We start from the raw sequence: 17278 nt of genomic DNA, 5'->3' as shown, positions 1-17278 counted from the left end.
GTGTGTGTGTGTGTGTGTGTGTGTGTGTGTGTGTTAGGACAGCAAGATTCTATTTTAAAACATCAGACCATCAATGTTGATGTTACAGTGTACTGTGTGTGTTACCTGACCTGATAAACATGATTTGAATTAACTTCAGCAGTGGTGGAGAATCGTTAATAGACTAGTTACCTTTTGACACCATTGTGTTTCCGTCAATCATAAAAAACAGGAAGTAATGTTAGTACTGCTGAACTTTGGATTGTGCCCAAAGGAGTATTTCATCTTTTATAGCACAAATGGGCAGTGCAGATAGTTTTAAAGCTAGCCTTCCTGTGTGCGTGTGCGTGTTCCTCATTTCTATTTATCTAGTGTTATTTATTGCACTATTACAGTTTAGATCTCTAACTTTACTAACTCGGGGTACTTTATGTGTCAAAGTACCGTTTTGAATTCCGGCCGACATATCTGGATTCTGATTCTAAGAGGGATCGGGCCTTCTTGCTTGTGTCCCCCCCGTCCCAGCAGTGGTTCTTGTGCAAATGGAGGCCTGTGGTTGGCTATCAATTATTGAGTGGGAGGGGCTGGTGAGACTACAGCAAGAGGGGCGGAGGCTCCATTATTCATGCGGGGCGTCTCGTTCCATTCCAAGCAGCACCAGGAATATAACGGCCTCCCAAGAACCGTCTCCCCCTCACTCTCCTCTCCTCTCCCTCCCTTTCTCACCCTCTCCTCTCCCTCCCTCCCTCACCCCCTTGTCTCTCTCTCTCTCTCCCTCTCTCTCCCTCCCTCTCTCTCCCTCTGTCCCTCTTTGTCTCCCTCTCCCTCCATATCATCAGTGCAGCCATCTCTGAATGCAGCTTCTATCTGTTGAACGGAGCTCAACAACACACACTTCTGCCATATTGGTTCCCTGCCATCCTTTAGCTGTCGCCGCTAATAAGCAGCTTTTGTGTGCACGCACACAAACGCACTCACACCCTCCCCCTCCCCTTGTGACTGATGTGAAAGGATAAGCAGTCAGCGGGGACGTGCTGCGGTTCTGCCCAGTGGAAGCCCCCCCCCCCCCCCCCATCAGTCCCACCCCCCTCTGAGCTCTCTGGATGTGCCGCTGTGATGTTGTAACACAGTCTGAGTCAGCCGGGTCAGAGGTCACCTGGAGCCTTCACATGGCATTCATGATATGAACTAGTTGATATTGATACATTGTTTATGATAGCCTGAATATTGGAATCATGATTTAGGCTTATAGCTGCAGTGGGCAGCATGGCCTGCTACTTTAACCTCGTTCACCTAGCGTTAGGGAGGAGGAGGGTGACTGTGGTATTCACAGAGGGGCGGCATGTTGCTCACGATGGAGGTACAGCGGGTTGGCTGGTAACCGGAAGGTGGCTGGTGCTATCCCCGGTACCTCCTAGCTGAGTGTCGAGGCGTCCCTGAGCAAGGCACCTCAGCCTTACTGCTCCTGACGAGCTGGCTGTCACCTTGCATGGTCGACACCGCCGTCGGTGTGTGAATGTGTGCATGAATGGGTGAATGTTAGGCAATACTGTAAAGTGCTTTGAGCGGCGACTGGGTCGAACATATAAATGTGTGGAGGTTCCTGCATGATGCCAGTTAGGGACCTCCTCCGGAGGGGGGCTTTGGTCTTCCTCATTTGCGAGGCTCATACATTATTCCATCGCCGCCTGCTTACCTCAGCCTGTCCTGCGGCGCTCAAGAGAACGCCATCTTTTCCCCCGGTCTCTGCCTCTGAAGCACGGCCAAGCTCCCAGCATGCACTGCGTTCTCCTCCCTTACTTTCCCCCTAACCACCATCGCTCTCACTCTCGCTCACCGTCTCCGTCTCTCTCTCTCTCTCTCATCTTCGTCTCTCGCCCTCCGCTCAGTCATTCTGTCCGCTGCTCTTCCTCAGCTCTCCCTCCTCCTCCACCGCTCTGTCACTGTCTGCGCTCATCAACCAAATTGAGTTAACAGGAACTCTCACCTGAAGCTAATGGGGGGAGAAGCACTTCAGACCAGCGCACGCACGCACGTCCACACGCACCAGCAAGCTAGCCAGCTTCCGTCTGTTCATGGACAGAGACGGATGCCCAAGCACTAGCTTGCTCTCTCTCTCTCTCTCTGTCTCTGTCTCACTGTGTCTCTGTCTATCTCGCTCTCTGATGCTCTTTCAATGGTAATGTTGAGCTGGTCTCTCAATTAAGTAATTACGGCTCCAAATAGCCTTCCTGTCTGATGGCTTTCGGGTCTGTATTATCCCTCAGTATCATTGCTGTTCTATTGGCACCGGGTCCACAGCCATCACTGAAGAGTTTAAAGGTACGTGTACGCACATTAGAGGCTCATTTAGAAACCATGGAGAGGATCACAAACGCTCATGAATATAACATAGTGCACTACGTTATTGCAGTTTGAACAAACAGGCTTCCCCGTTACGTAAGCACCTGTTCCCCAACAAGTGCATCCCCCCGGTTCATTTCTTGTGCCACAGAGGGCTTGCAGACCAAACGTTTTTAGATCTTGCGTTTAGTGTCTGAATTTGCATCGCTCTGGTCTGCACTAGAGGATGCTGCTCTGGCAGTTTTGTTAACCGAGGTGTCTGTAGTGACTGCTGGTCAGGATGTACACTTCAGCTCAGTAGCATGAGATCCTCTTATTTCTCCTTCTCCCTTTCTATCAGGTTTGGTGATACCCATCCCTTAAACAGTTATCAAATTTCCAATTCAGGTCTGACACATATTTTAATACTGGGTTTAAATACATTCCACATCTTAACTGGTTTGAATAACTCATCTTATTATTTTTAGCTTTTGCTAACGTAAAAAAACTGATAATGCTACAGATGGCACAGTTGCTTTTTCTTGGCTGCTTACCAAAACAGTCATAAAGTACTCTGTCAAAACCATGCAACATATTTCTGTGTGCAGGTGGCTAGGATCCTTGTGGTGTGTTTCAGTTTCAAAAGCCCGGCCTAGATTGTATTGATGCGTGACTCGAGTACTGCTGTTCATCTTACACTTTCATGGCTTACTTTCCATACGGAGGCCTACATCTAGATAGTTTCTGGTCTTGTTTTGGTGGGATTAAGTTAAGTAGAGAGGGTCTGCAGGATCACCTAACCTGGAGATCATAGCAGAACACTCTCCCCTTCTGAAGGGCTGATGAAATTAATCGGAAAGCCCGTAATTACAGCTACAGTGTGGAAGGGATTCACAGGCTTGTGTCAGTCCGTGTTTACCCTACTGATGGACAGAGTCTATCTCTCTCTGGGACTCCTGCACATAACCTGATAAAGAAATCCATACTGCAGCACTTATCTAACTGGTTCCACAAAATCCATACGTGAAAAATGTGTAATTCTCCTCAGTCACTGACTGTTATGAAGGTATTTATTTATGACTTTGATTATTGGATACACATGGTCAGAAACGTGCGTCAGAGGCGCCCACATTACATCATGACGGAAACGCGTTCTGTTTTGAGTTTCCTCCCCGCTGGCCGGTCTCCGTGGCGTCGCCGTCCGCCCGCGCTCTGACTCACGGCGCGCAGAGGATCAAAGACACTCAGGGGAACTTCTCCTTCTGTTGTTCTAGGGAAACAGAATGGATCCATTGTGTTTGTTTCTCTCCCTGGCGTTGGATGCCGCGGCCCTGCGTCGTGTAGCCGGCTGAACGGCATTGTGGGTCTTATGTCACCGCCCCCCATGGCTCACCTGGGGTGAAGCACGGCGTCGACGCACACAGAATAAACACTCTTCTGCTGTAGTCACACCGGTGTGTTGGTTTTAAAATAGGCAAGCTTCTGAAACCACTTCGCTCACGGCTGTTTCCTTTGAATGAGAAACAAACAGATGCTATGCTTTCTGCTTCTGGATGTAATGCAGCCTTAGATTATAATTTTTTCTCATTTAAATACTCGTTTGCATATCTCGGCCTAAAGCATGCCACCCGTTCCACGGAGAGTATGCCACCTGCGCTTGTTCAGAGACAGAAGGACCGGGTGTCAATCACGTGGGGGTCCTTGGGGGCATCTTTTTAACGTATGTTTTTTTCACCAGGAAGGAAGTGGGCATCTGTGCGCTGACGGCGTGGTGTTGAACTTCCTGCTCTCATGGGGTCAGAGGTGACACGGTGTCTGCATCCACTCGAGGGGGAAATGGGGAGACGGTAGATAACGTCAGAGCTGTAGCGTCCTCCATTCAACAGGGTTACTGTCATTTACATAATGTGACATGTGTACCCTTTCATTAGCATATCATTTCATGGAGTCATGGAGACTGAAACACGCTTTCTTTATTTCTGTACCGCTCATGAACCTGACGATTCCCTGCTAATCATCTCACGCTCAGGCGCGTGCCGTCCATATGGGCACAGGTGGGGCGGCGAACTCCCCGCAAATAATAATGGTAATTGTGATAATGGTAATGTCATAATGGTCGTATTCTAGGACTGTTGTTTAAAATCGAATTACTCCGCCTGTATCTTTTGGCATTGAAGCCTATTTATTTATTTATTTATTTCAGCAGGTATTTAAATTGTATACCTGATTTCATACCTGATTTAAACGGCTGTTATTGAGAAATACCTGATTTCAAAAGTTGTTATTGAGAGATTTGCACACATCGTTGGGCCAAGTTCCTAATCGAAGGTCTGCTTGATTGATGACTTGTATTACTACTTTTCATGTATTTGCAATGCACTGCAAAGCCTTTTGTTAAATTGTTGTTGGATTGTTAAAATAAAATATGGAAGAAATAACTTCCCTATAATGTCGAATTTGTCCTTGACTTTGCAGAGTTGGTATTTCCATTGCACATGGGCTATTCTAATTAGCCCGACATCATATGACGAGTGTTGCGGATGGCACTTCAAAAGCATGCAGTAACATTAGGGTATTAGTTTATTTTTAATTCTTACTCACAATTAGTTTAGTTAACATGTTTTAATGTAGCTCAAAAAAAAAAAGTTAAAAATGTATATAAATTGTGGGTGTGGTCATACGCCTAACGCCAGTAGTTTCTGCCCCACCGAAATGAAGGGGCACCGCACCCTACTGCTCACGCTTCAATCCCACCTGAGGAAGAGGAAAGGAAAGGTGTGAAGAAGGATGATGGGGAAGGTGTGAGGAAGGATGAAAGGAAAACTGTGAGGACTGGAGGCTGCGTTCCTCCTGCCGGCACTGCTGTGTCCTTGTGTGTTTCTCTGCATTTCCTCATGTGTAGAAGGCCTTCTACACATGAGGAAATGCAGAGAAACACACAACTCCTGTGTTGTTGACCCTCTGAGAGGTTGTCCCCGTGGCGGCCTGCTCAGAGCGCTGCTCAGGACGTGTTGACGCCGTGTTTCCAGTGCGCACGCGGGGAGCTGATTCTTCATATTTGCATACCCAGTAGGTCACATTTCCATATCTCCGCTGCCTGCTTTCCCTCACTGCCGCTGAAAGACAATACCAGCGCTGTGCTCGGACGCGGCCGGCTCACGGAAGGAGAAAAGAACAGCCAATGTGCCGTCTGTCCGCACAAAGCCGTCCGTCAGCTGACGCCTCCTTCATCAAAGCGCTGCTTCTCTGTCGGCGGCCGGTCCGTTTGGGCTCGCGGCCCGGGACAGCGTCATCGGTGCCCACCAGAGATTGGCGATCGGTGGGGGGGGGGGGGGGGGGGGAAACCATGATACGGGGCTTACTCTGGGGCAGCACATAGATAGTCCTCCGGCCAGCCTTATTGATCAATAAAGACATGTAACTGTAAAACCGGGTGGATTATTTAAGGCATTTAGCAGACTCTTTTATCCAAAGGAACAAGTAAGTCTTGAGTGTTTAGCGGGAGGTGGGGAGCGACTCTGCGGTCCTGACATCGGCATGGAACGCAGAGTCCCTAAGAGAAATTCAAAAATAATTATTTTGTTTATTGTATGTACTGTTTGGTATGGACACACCCTGCTGCTCCTCCACATCTGAAGTTCCTAACGGAAAGATAAAGTAATTTGAATTTGAATTGAATTGAATTGAAAAAGCTTTGTATGCAGTATTTGTGTTTGTTTACATATTTTTGTGTGCAATGGGGGAGGAAGTATTATGGTGTGAAGTGAAATGTACTTGGCACAACAGAGTTCTTCATTATTGCTGCAGTTCCCCCTGAATCCGATCGGTCTGAATCATCTCCGATAATTAATGTGTTAACGTGGAATTTGAAGCCCTATCTACGTCCACGGTGTATTCTTCCTCTCTGTTCGCCTCGTTGCTGTAGTGTTCTCCATGAATATAGACAGAAATGTCAAGTTGTCAGATGGTTGTCTGGTGTTATTTTCCCAGTGACATGATTGAGTTTGAATATCGACTTGTTGTCCTGCGTGTCTCGCTTGTTGTTCAGTGTTCAAAGCTGTCGGAACGTTACTACTCAAAACCGTATGCAAAAACCCCAGAGTCTGAAGGTTTCCACAATTGTATTTCTACACAGAACACAAGAGGATTGTGAGCAATGCCCCAGCAATATTATGTAGTGGAGGATACAAACTTATAAACATTGATGTTTGTTCGACATCGTGTGTGGTAGTAATAATCTAGAGGACTGGAGCCAAGTACTAAACAGTTCTACAATATTACAAAACTATGATGTAATATAGTATTTCATATTAAAGTCGTAATAGAATAGCCAGTTTCTAAACACTTCTGTGTGTGACCTATATTTACTAACTATTTTCATTCATTAAGTTGAGTGGGTGTTGTCAGATCCCGTTGTGTGTGTGTGTGTGTGTAGGTTTGGTGTGTGAACGTTTGTATGGTGTGTGTCCCCAGTTGCAGGCCTCACCAGAAGCTCTAAAGGAAGTCAGTCACCAATGTGTCAAACACACACACGCACTGTTTTTCACACTTTCTGCCTGCGGTGTGGACGCACACCACAGCTATTTACCAAAACAGGCAATAGAACGCTTTCTACCAGGCTGCTGGCTGTTTTAGGATTAACGACATTTACTCTTTTATTTCAGTTTCGGGTCAGAGGACCCATGTTGGAAATCTACAGTAGTGTGCCATGATGGCGTCATTCATACTGTGAGTCAAAGGAATTATCATGATGTATGGGGTGTATATGTTTTCATAGGAAATATGTTGCATGTTAACATGAGTACCCCATCTTCTAAAAGTGCAAATGTATCACAAAATGTGTGTTTATTAATTGTGTGTCGCTCATCAATCCAATGTATCATCTGTCAACCATGCTATCGAATTGTTCCATATTGGATATGGAACTGAAGTTACTTCCTGTATATGCAATAGGAGTCTCTTGGTTCAATATATATGCGGTTCCTCCTGCTCGAGTACAATTTAGCTGGGGAAACAACCTGGCCATTCTATGCCCAACCCCGTTAGCTGAGACAAAAGCAGATTGATGAGAAATGACAAACCCGTGAGATTTGTTTGGTATTTTGAACCGTAAGCACTTTGCTTCCCGGCCTTCATATGTTTGCTTGACGCACCGAGCTTTGGGAATGTCATTAACTGGCACGTATTGAATGGCTGTCTGTGGCCGAGTGTGACAGCCCCTACAGTGTTGTCACTAGGGATTGTAAATTACATTTCCTCCTGGAATTCGAGCGTCTGCTGTCGTCGGTGTAGCCGAGCAGACGCACAATTTAAATAAATCAGGAGAAATAAAACTGAAGCCCGACTCGATTCCCCGTTTTGCGTGCAGTGCCGCTCTGCCGTGAGTTGGGCCCCATTCCACATGAAACGGGGCGATTAGGGGCCCCGCTGTCCCCCGAGAGGATAAGGATGCACCCTGCACCCCCAGCGGAAGGCTGGGCCAGCAGGGGCCCTTTGTAGGATCATCTGGGGCTCCTGGCCCGTGCCTCACACCTAAACACCGCCTCACCCTGAGCAGCGTTCACGTCTCCTAATCTAGTGTTTTATCTTCCTGCTCCCTTATGGGATCCCGTTATTCCCGTTATAGACTCTTTTTCGGTTTCTTTCAATATTTGATGCATCCAGACTAGGACAGGAAAGCCATCCTTTGGGGACGGTGGTCGCCATACTCGACACCGTATCCTTCTGCTCTCTAACGGTGAGGAGGGGGCTCTCAGGCAGACGCTGGAGACCTTCTTCTGGTTATTCCTGTTGATGGATTCATCCGTCGTCGTTCATGGCCATTAGGGATGTGGTTATATTGCACCTCATGTGAAAGGGTTTCTGTGTTTGGTCGATATGTCAGTAGGTCAAAGGTGAAGCTCTTGTATGGTGGTCAAATATCGCTCTTTGAATAGTCTCACTACATAACAGAAGTATTCTCATTGATCCAGATGTTGTAAACGGTAAATCTGAATGCTTTAAAGTTCAGTCCTGATCAGGGTTCTCTGATGAATCGTTCACCTTTTTGAAAATGCAGACGTATATGAACAAAGCAAAGCACAGTACCATGGTAGACTGCAGCAGAGCAGAAGATAAATGGATCTGTTTTGAGTGGAGCTGGCCACCAACATCCGGCTGAGGCTGAACTATTGGCCCCGCTAATGACCGTTATCTAGAACCACCGCGGAGGCTTTGCCGCGGCTCAGAGCGGGGCCCTGCTGAATCACAGCCCTGCCTGCTCCCTACAGCTGTTGTAGTAGTTGCCATGGCGCTGTGGCCACGCAGTCTCCCGGTGTCGTCGTGGGGACGGTGATGATAACAAAGGGAGCGGGCTGCTGGCACTGCAGTCCTGCCAGCTGTAGTAACACGTCGGGTCCATTGAGCACATCACCGTGGGTTGCAGCGCGCACTCGCGCACACACGCACGTACTCACGCAGCCACAAACGCAAGCACACGCACTCGCATACGATCACTCACGCACGCATTCACACACGCACATCGTCTTATTCTCTCACGCACATACACAATCACATACGCACTCATACATGCACATGCTCACATACGCCCTTGCATACGCTCACACCCACTTTCACAATCATATACACACATACAGTAATTACGCACAAACAAACACGCGCTCAGTGGCCGAGCCATAAGCCACTTGACTGACTGCCTCAGAGTGCGGGGGAGAAGTGAGCGTAATGCAGCGGCTCTCTCCTCGCCTCCGGGGGTTTCTCCTGCCGACGAGGGACGCGATAAGAATAGCTTTCCCTGTTCCCCTCCTCCCATTGGCTGGAGCCTCGCTGTGGGCTGGTGAGCAGCATCGCCGTGGAGACGCCAACGTCCGCTCCTCCTCCTCTCCATCCTGTAAACTCCCCCCCTCCTCCTTAACACTGCAGTGGCCTCCAGAGAGGAGGGGGGGGTAAGCCATGTGCCAAACCATCACCACAATCCAGTCCTGACCCGTTCTGTGGAAATCACAACGGGGTCGGTGAGAAAGTCTCTGTCCGTGACACATTCGATCTAATGATGACGGGCTGGAGGTTACGTTTGGAACGGTTGTGGGGACTTCCAGTCAGAACTGGTGTCAGCGCTGTTGCAAACATGTGTTCGATACTCATAGATGACATCATCTGTTTTTTTGTGCTAGTTTGTGTTTTCTGCCTAAAGAGACGTTCTTTGTCTCCGCCGAAGAGAGCGGTCCTAGCCGGGGCTAAATTTGGTTGTCACGGACTCTGCAATTAGGCCCCTTCCTGTTCCCTGTGCAGGATGTGGCAGTGCTGTAAGCCGGGTCGGGGACGTGATCAGGGAAGGCCAGCGAGCCCAGGGTGCCTTAGCGAACACCAGCTATTGTTGTTGGGTTTTCAGACATCCACACATGGAAGTCGTTTGCTCTCGGCACGCGACTGACAAATTAAATGAACATCCCCTATTGGAACGTATAAGTGCTACAAAACACTGGTGGCTTTGGAGTGGGACGAACGCAGGTCTCTAAACACGGCGACATGAAGGCTGTGATACGATCGGGGAGGCGGATCAAAGCGTGTTTACGCTGTGATTAGGGTGGAACACTTTGACCCAGAGGAAACGCTGGAATCTAAACTGTATGAGTGCATTTCATGTCCTAATGTGAGCAGAAGTGTTCAGCCTCCAGCTTAACCTTGGCGAGAACGTTGGCCGGTGAAAGAGCAGGACCCCTCCCCCTTGATGGAGCACACTGGATCACCGTGGATTGTAATACAGGAAATGCCGCGCACACGCAATCGGAAAATGTGTGTGAGCCACTTCCCCTTTCGCTGCCTTGTGTTCTCTGTGCCTGTGGGAAGGGAGATGGGGGAGAAGATTGGTCCGCAGCCAGCAGAGAAACAACAGAACACAAGCATATTCTCCTACACAAAGTCTTCTTGATATGCTGCCTTGCTAAACCTTGCAGTGGGCTATATCCTGCAAAATTAGAGCGGCAGGTTGTGATATTTATTTTGGATTATTTTTCCTTTATTTAACCAAGTGAAGATATTGAAATCTCTATTACAAGGGAGCCCTTGACTGCTGGCCGACACAATGCTTTCAGTATATGACCATGTGCTCACTCTGTGGGCTGTTTGTTTAGCGATAACATGACCGTTTAAATCCAAAAGTACCAGGAAGTTACCAGGAGTAAACCGCTGGGAAAAGGACACACTACTAGGAGTCATGTGGCGTTGTCGGCTAATCGTTGTTGACGTAATGTGACGTTAAGCAGTGGTTGTACGAAAGTGGTACACAAAAAGGGTCTGTCGACAACGTTGACTAGTTTTGGGCTACTAGTTTGACCTGTAGCCCGTTCCTTTGCCAGCCTTGTCATGGCAGACCTGGTTTCCAAATCAGAAGTATAGTTAAGCCATTTATCCACAATGTTACTCAAATAGTGTTATCGTCTCCCCTCCATCCCTTCATGCACTATAGTCCCACTTGAAGCCCCTTCAGGTGAAGCATGGCTCTGCGCCTCTCCCCCGATACACACGACAGCACACCCTAGATCAGCCTCGGAGGGAGAGGCTTGTCTCTATCCAGGCTACACCGACTCCCCCTTCATACAGATACACTCCAAGGTCACCTCTCCAAAATACACCCTTCTGTTTTAGAGAGGAGGGAGAGGGGAGGGAGGAGGGGGAGGGGAGGGAGGAGGAGGAGGAGGGGGGGGAGAGGGAGGGAGGGTAGCGGAGGGAGGGGAGGAGGAGGACTGGGAAGGGGAGAAGAGAATGCAGGGGGGGAGAGTGGTGAGGCAGGGGGAGGAGGGGAGATGAGGAGGAGGAGGAGGAGGGGGGGGGGTAGCGGAGGCTGCTGAACACTACTGAGAGGCTCCTAGTGGAGAGAGCGGAGTTGAGCTCCGTCGCTGCAATGCCTGATCCTACATACTAAGAAGTGGGTCCATGTATGCTCGGCTGTTATGTTGTCCTCCTCCAGGGAAGCACAGTGATAGTGTTTCTGATGCATCATTAGAAATGTTGCTGCTGCAGCACTAATGGACGTTTGTGAACAATCAACGCTTCTATCTGTTAATGCCTGTGCCTGCGGTGTCTCTTGGCCCCGAGCGGACTGGATCCTAACCCCCTCCTCCTCCTCTTGTGTCCCCAGCTCCCATGGTACCTGCTGACCAGTGAGCCCGAGTGTGGACGCCCCCCCCACCCTGCGTCATGTCTGGGGTCCAGGTGAGAGAGGAGGGGGGCTTCAGTCCCTCCCGTGTGTTTGTCGTCCTCGCTGGATGGAGCCATTGTGCGGCCGGCTGGGCTCACATGCTTCCGTCTGCACACCGCCTGCCTTTGCATGATCTCCATTAGACACGTAACCAGACTTTATGAGGCTCTGTGTCAGTCTGGGGATTTAGCTCTGTCCCAGCCTCACTCTGTTAGACAAAGGGGCCGAACATACACACGCAAACATACATTGGGATCCAATAACAATCAGCATACCAATCTAACCAAATGAATGAAAATATGTTGTAAATATACAGTAGGACACACACACACACACACACACACACACACACACACACACACACACACACACACACACACACACACACACACACACACACACACACTCATTTGCATACATAACAGTCTGGGGGAATACTTGATTCTGATTGGCTGCAGGTTGTGCATTAACCCCTTATATACGGACACCTGCTAAGTAGTTGCAGTCAAATTGTCTGTTCAGCCTTCAAAACGAGAGGTGGTAAATTGTGAAATATTTACCACCGGTTAATATGAAGGTAATGCCGAGTCTGTGAGTGCATATATATATATATATATATATATATATATATATATATATATATATATATGCACTCACAGACTCGGCGTTGCCTTCATATTAACCGTCTCTGAGCCAAATCCTCCGTTGTCTCCGCCTCACCTTCACACATAATTACACATTAGCCTCCTAGCTGTTGCTCTTCCCCTGGGCCAATTAAAGACTCCACGGCAACAAAAAGAGCAAGCTCTCGCTGTCGGATCAGGCCAATAGTACGGGTAACCAATGGCAACCGCCTCCCAAGGTCAGAGACGCTCCACGCTGAGGGGAGTAGAGCCCGCCTTTAAATTGAGACACATCTGTTCTCTGAAAGAGGGTGAAAATAGACCCGGGCCAGAATAAATGATTCATCTCACGTGGTACTCAAGAGGTATTTCTCACACATTAATATATATAAATGAACGTCTTCCTATGAATTCATAAACGGTACGATTTAGATCCAACTGAGGTTAATTATGCCTAGGCCTGGGTAAAAAGATCGATTTAATCGATTTTGGATCGATTTCGTTTAAATTTCACGCTATCGATTCACAGGGCATGAGATCGATTTTTTTTTTTTTTTTTTTTTTTTTTTTTTTGTAAATATGTTGAAAAAATATGAATTTAAGGAGTTTTATAATACTTGAATATTTTATCTTAAATGGTATAATCTTTACAATGGTTATATTTATATCTTTTAGGAAGATGGAGGCAGTTTTGTTTATAGTTGCCTGGATTGTCATTAATGTAGCCTACAAAAAAAAAAAAGTATTTTGCAGTGGAGATGCATGGTTGCATGGAGATAATTTCATTAATATAATGAATTAGGCAGGCCATCACGTTGAATAGAATGTAAAATCTTGCTAAGGATGTTAATTAACAGTCACAACTACAAGATTTTAGTCACAATTAATGATTTTAGTGATGAATTAATGATGATAGCCTATAAAGAATATTTCCTTACAACTTAAGAAAATTATCATTCAATCTAGGAGCAGATGGAACCGATTCGGATTGAATCGAATCGAATCTTGATTAATTGATTTAAAGCCTTCAGAATCGAAATCGAATTGATTCAGGAACTTGGCCATGATACCCAGCCCTAATTATGCCTCTGTGTGGTTAAAGGCTATGTAATATGAAAGATAATGTTATTATTTTACTATACTCATCATATTTGACACTATGAACCGTCCCTGTATGATTTGTTCATGTGTGTAACATAGTGCTTCTAAACAAAGCGAAACAATATGCATCCATGTATCGCCCACCTGAATGGAAACCCTGTTCAGGAAGGCCCACATGCTCGGCCCCTCAGAGCCCCGTGCTGACGTCTGTCTGGTGACGTCTGTCTGGTGTTCCCCTCAGGTGCCGTGGTCCACTGGCACAGAGTGTGTAGCTAAGTACAACTTCCAGGCCACAAACGAACAGGACCTCCCCTTCGCCAAGGGAGACGTGCTGACCATCATCGGAGTCACCAGGGTGAGCGAGGCCCATTCACACGCGCAGATTTCACCCACGCAGATTTCACCCTCGCATAGACCCCGGTCAGACCCTCTCCCTGGTCCCTGGAGAGACCGGGGTGCCAGCTAGGGAGCGAACTGTTTACTGATTTACTGTAGTCAGAGAAAACCCTTCTCCAAAGTGACTTCCAGGGAAATCAGGCACAGTAGTAGTTAGTTATTTGGTTAGTTAGTTTGTTAGTAGGGGTAAGAAGGTGATAGGCATTGCTCGAGGATACTTGCTAGTAGACTGGCGAAACTGTGGATTGAAGCAATACTCTTTGCCTGATAGTCGGCTGTAACCCTATGTTTGAGCAAATACCCGCCAGTGCAGTGTAAGTGCAAGTTTAGCTACAGCTAAAAGTGTGTGGCTCTGTCTCACTGTTTCTCTCGGTCTATCTCTCCGTCTCTCTCTCCGTCTCTCTCTCTCTCTCTCTCCAGGATCCGAACTGGTACCGAGCGAGGAACACGGGGGCCAGAGAGGGCACCATCCCGGCCAACTATGTCCAGAAGAGAGAAGGCGTGAAGTCAGGAGGAAAGCTCAGCCTCATGCCGTGAGTTCCCCTGAACCCTGACCCCCACTCTCCTGGCCTCAAAGCCAATCCCAGCTGATTACCAGACCTGCCACCTATGTTATCTCCTCTAGCCTTCAGGGCTCGGTCCTCTAGTGGGGATGGTGGCTGGGCTGGGTGGGGTTTCCCTGCCCGCTCTGTGTGGGCAGCAGGTGGACTCAAAGGGGGAACTGTAACGACAGGCTTGTGTGAAGGAACCCAAACAGGAAGTGGGAGGGCAGAGTGGTGCAGCTGTGTAACCCTCGCCCTCGTTTCACATCTCCACCAGAGATGGTTGCCACGAAGCTTCTTCTAAAGCTCCGAGCTACATGTTGGAAGGTGACCTATGAGGGGGGTGGGGAGGTCCTCTGAAAGTAGGTCAATGCAGAATGTGACCAAATGTTAAAGTGTTTACCGACTCGACTGCTAGTGACTATTGGGGTAATTTATATTAATGTCATTTAGTCTGATTAGATCTAGAGAGGGATCCGCTTTCTGTTGATTTAACGGACTCTGCCAGGAGAACACTGAAGCTATCTGGTGATGGATGGTCGATTCCCGTTCAAGACACTCAGTCCAATAGTACACGGGTCAGGCAACGTGTCGTCATGGCAGCCCACTCCCTGCCCAGGAACCAGCATAGCAAGTGAGTCGTCTCCTGATCATCAAACCCCCGCAGCTGACGTCAGCGCATAGCCGGCCGGTGGTTCCATGGCGGTAGGGGTCAGCGGGGGTCACGGGCCCTGCAGTCACTGCTATTCGCCCGCGGACTGGGTAATGAATTGCTAGCAGATGTGTCTGGGAAGGACCTCTCCCTTTACACGGCCTTACATAATGGCAACAGAGGGGCTCTGTGTGCAGACGGACGCACACTCCCCTCATCTCTCTGGTGCTTCCTGGATATCTCTTATTTCATTAAGCTGCTCTCTATCGCCTCCCTGTGGCGGGGACATCAGGCTTATGGGCGGAGGTTGGCGGGGGTGTAAGGGACAGAATGACAGCGCCCCCATGGTGTCTGGTTCGGTCTCTGGCGTCGCAGACGGTATCCTCGGCCAGTGCCCACTGGGTTGTGTTCCGAGCTGTGAACACGGTGTATCTGATTTGATCCATGGGGATTTGAGTGGATCATGTGAAAGTGAGCGATCCCACGAGCCAGCTGGGTGCCGGCCCGGCGAGGGGGGAGCAGAAACATGTCGGGTGGGGTGGGGGGGGGGGGTGAGGGGGGGGCTGTGATTATGTCATCATCGCGGGTTTGCGCTCCGCTTGTGGGGAACTGAGAAACTGAACATATGTAAATGTGCTGTGTTTTGATGGAAAGGTGAACTGGCGGAAATGGCTGTGGAGAAGAGGAAGTTCATGCCCGAGTGGTGACTCAGAAGGCTGGCACTCAAACATTCATCAGTAGCTACAGGCGATGGCTGGGTGTGGTGTGGTGCTGCTGTCGCCGGAGGCCATGGCTATGGTTTACCTTGTAGCATTGGAGGTAGCAGTGAGCCCCAACGTTCTTGGGCCCCCGCACTTGGGCCCCCGGCTTGGGGCCCACGCTCTGCTCCTCTCTGCACCGGTCTGTCTCTACAGGGCAGAGGAGGAGGAGGAGGAGGAAGCCGGGGAGAATCAATAAGGGGATTTAATTAGCGCCCACTGGCCAGCCGGCCTGTCAGATGGCCCCCCGTGGGCATGTCTGCCACCGTCTGACCCACGCTGCTGCTGGGGGGCCTGGGTGGCGGGGCCGGTTCACACGTGCTCTCCTCCTCTCGGTGGTCCTTTGATCTCCTCTGCCGGTGGCTCTGGCCTGGGGGGGGGAGGGGGCCCTCATATTGGATGTGAAGCCAAAACGTTTGAAATGTATATTTAGTTACGTTGGGGATACGGACAGACGGGGCGCTCCCGTATGCATATATTATGCATACGGGAAGGAACAAAATGGCAGCTAAAAATATGAGCAAAGGTCAACGTCTAATTCAGGGGAAGAGAGGTGTAACGCGATGTGTGTGGTCAGCGTTCCCAGAAAGCCTTCCACTAATACCCGGTACCGATGGCTGCGGCCCCTCAGGCCACATCACACTGTGATGTTCGCTGCTGATTGCGCTGCGTGGCACTGGTGCAGTCGTCTCGCTCGGCTGATATTGCAATACATAAATCACCTGGTGTGTCCGGTCCCGCCCGGGGTGATTCGGAGGTCCGTGGGGGTCCGGGGGGCTCCCTGCTGCTGCAGAGGGAGTGTGGGTCTAGACTGCTTTCAAAGCAACCTTGAGAAAAGGATATTCAGCGATAATTTCAGAGCTCCCACCAGACGTCAAACATGGCGACCTTCATCGAAACAGGGATGAAATCCTTAAGAAGTCTCTGTTGATGTTTGAACGCAAGATTTGATGTGTGATCATATGGTTACTTCATGCTTGTACGATATATATAGATAGATAGATGGATAGATGGATAGATAGATAGATAGATGGATGGATGGATGGATGGATGGATGGATGGATGGATGGATGGATGGATGGATGGATAGATAGATAGATATTTTATTTATTTATATCTGATCATCATCATGAGGTGGTGTTTTACAGAGGAGATTAGATCGCGAATGTTATTGTCCTTTCTTCTTCTTATGTTCCCAAAAGAAGCATAATTGCTGCAGTGTATGAGCCTAGCTCCCAGCCGCTACCGTGGGGTTAGCCTCGCTCCCAGCCGCTACGGTGGGTTTAGCCTCGCTCCCAGCCGCTACGGTGGGGTTAGCCTCGCTCCCAGCCGCTACGATGGGGTTAGCCTAGCTCTGAGCGTCCTGCCAGACGGCCCCAGCCGTGTTCCTCCTGTTCGCTTCCTGTTATGGCAGGATAACAGGAAGGGGGAAGCCCCCCCCCCCCACACACACATCCCCAGGCTACCTGCCACCTCCGAGGGGGGGGGGGTTCACCTCTCCTCACTGAGACGTGTTCGGGGCTCAGTGGCAATTCTGGCAGAAACTCAAACCTTGGATCCAGGGCAACCGAGAACTGGGTTAGCAGTGTTGGTCAGTAGTGTTGGCTCAACGGTACACGGACAGGGACGGCTAGGGCCGACCTGGGGTTCAGACTTGTGTTCTTATTCCTTCTCCTCTTCTTCCTCCTCCTCTTCCTCCCTCTCAT

At 49.1% G+C, this 17278-nt stretch overlaps 1 protein-coding gene across 1 annotated transcript in view; it reads left to right on the top strand.

Moving 5' to 3' along the window:
- The window catches only part of LOC130403222 (tyrosine-protein kinase CSK), a 39499-nt gene that overhangs the window by 9111 nt on the left and 13110 nt on the right, over nt 1-17278 (top strand). The window contains exons 2-4 of the mRNA XM_056607471.1: nt 11441-11514; nt 13466-13579; nt 14041-14153. Of these exons, the coding sequence (XP_056463446.1) occupies nt 11500-11514; nt 13466-13579; nt 14041-14153 (242 nt within the window). The 5' untranslated portion in view covers nt 11441-11499. The remainder of the gene's footprint in view (nt 1-11440; nt 11515-13465; nt 13580-14040; nt 14154-17278) is intronic.

The sequence above is a fragment of the Gadus chalcogrammus genome, chromosome 14 (genome assembly GCF_026213295.1).
Source record: "Gadus chalcogrammus isolate NIFS_2021 chromosome 14, NIFS_Gcha_1.0, whole genome shotgun sequence".
NCBI lineage: Eukaryota > Metazoa > Chordata > Actinopteri > Gadiformes > Gadidae > Gadus > Gadus chalcogrammus.
This window is presented reverse-complemented; position numbering and strand designations above follow the sequence as displayed.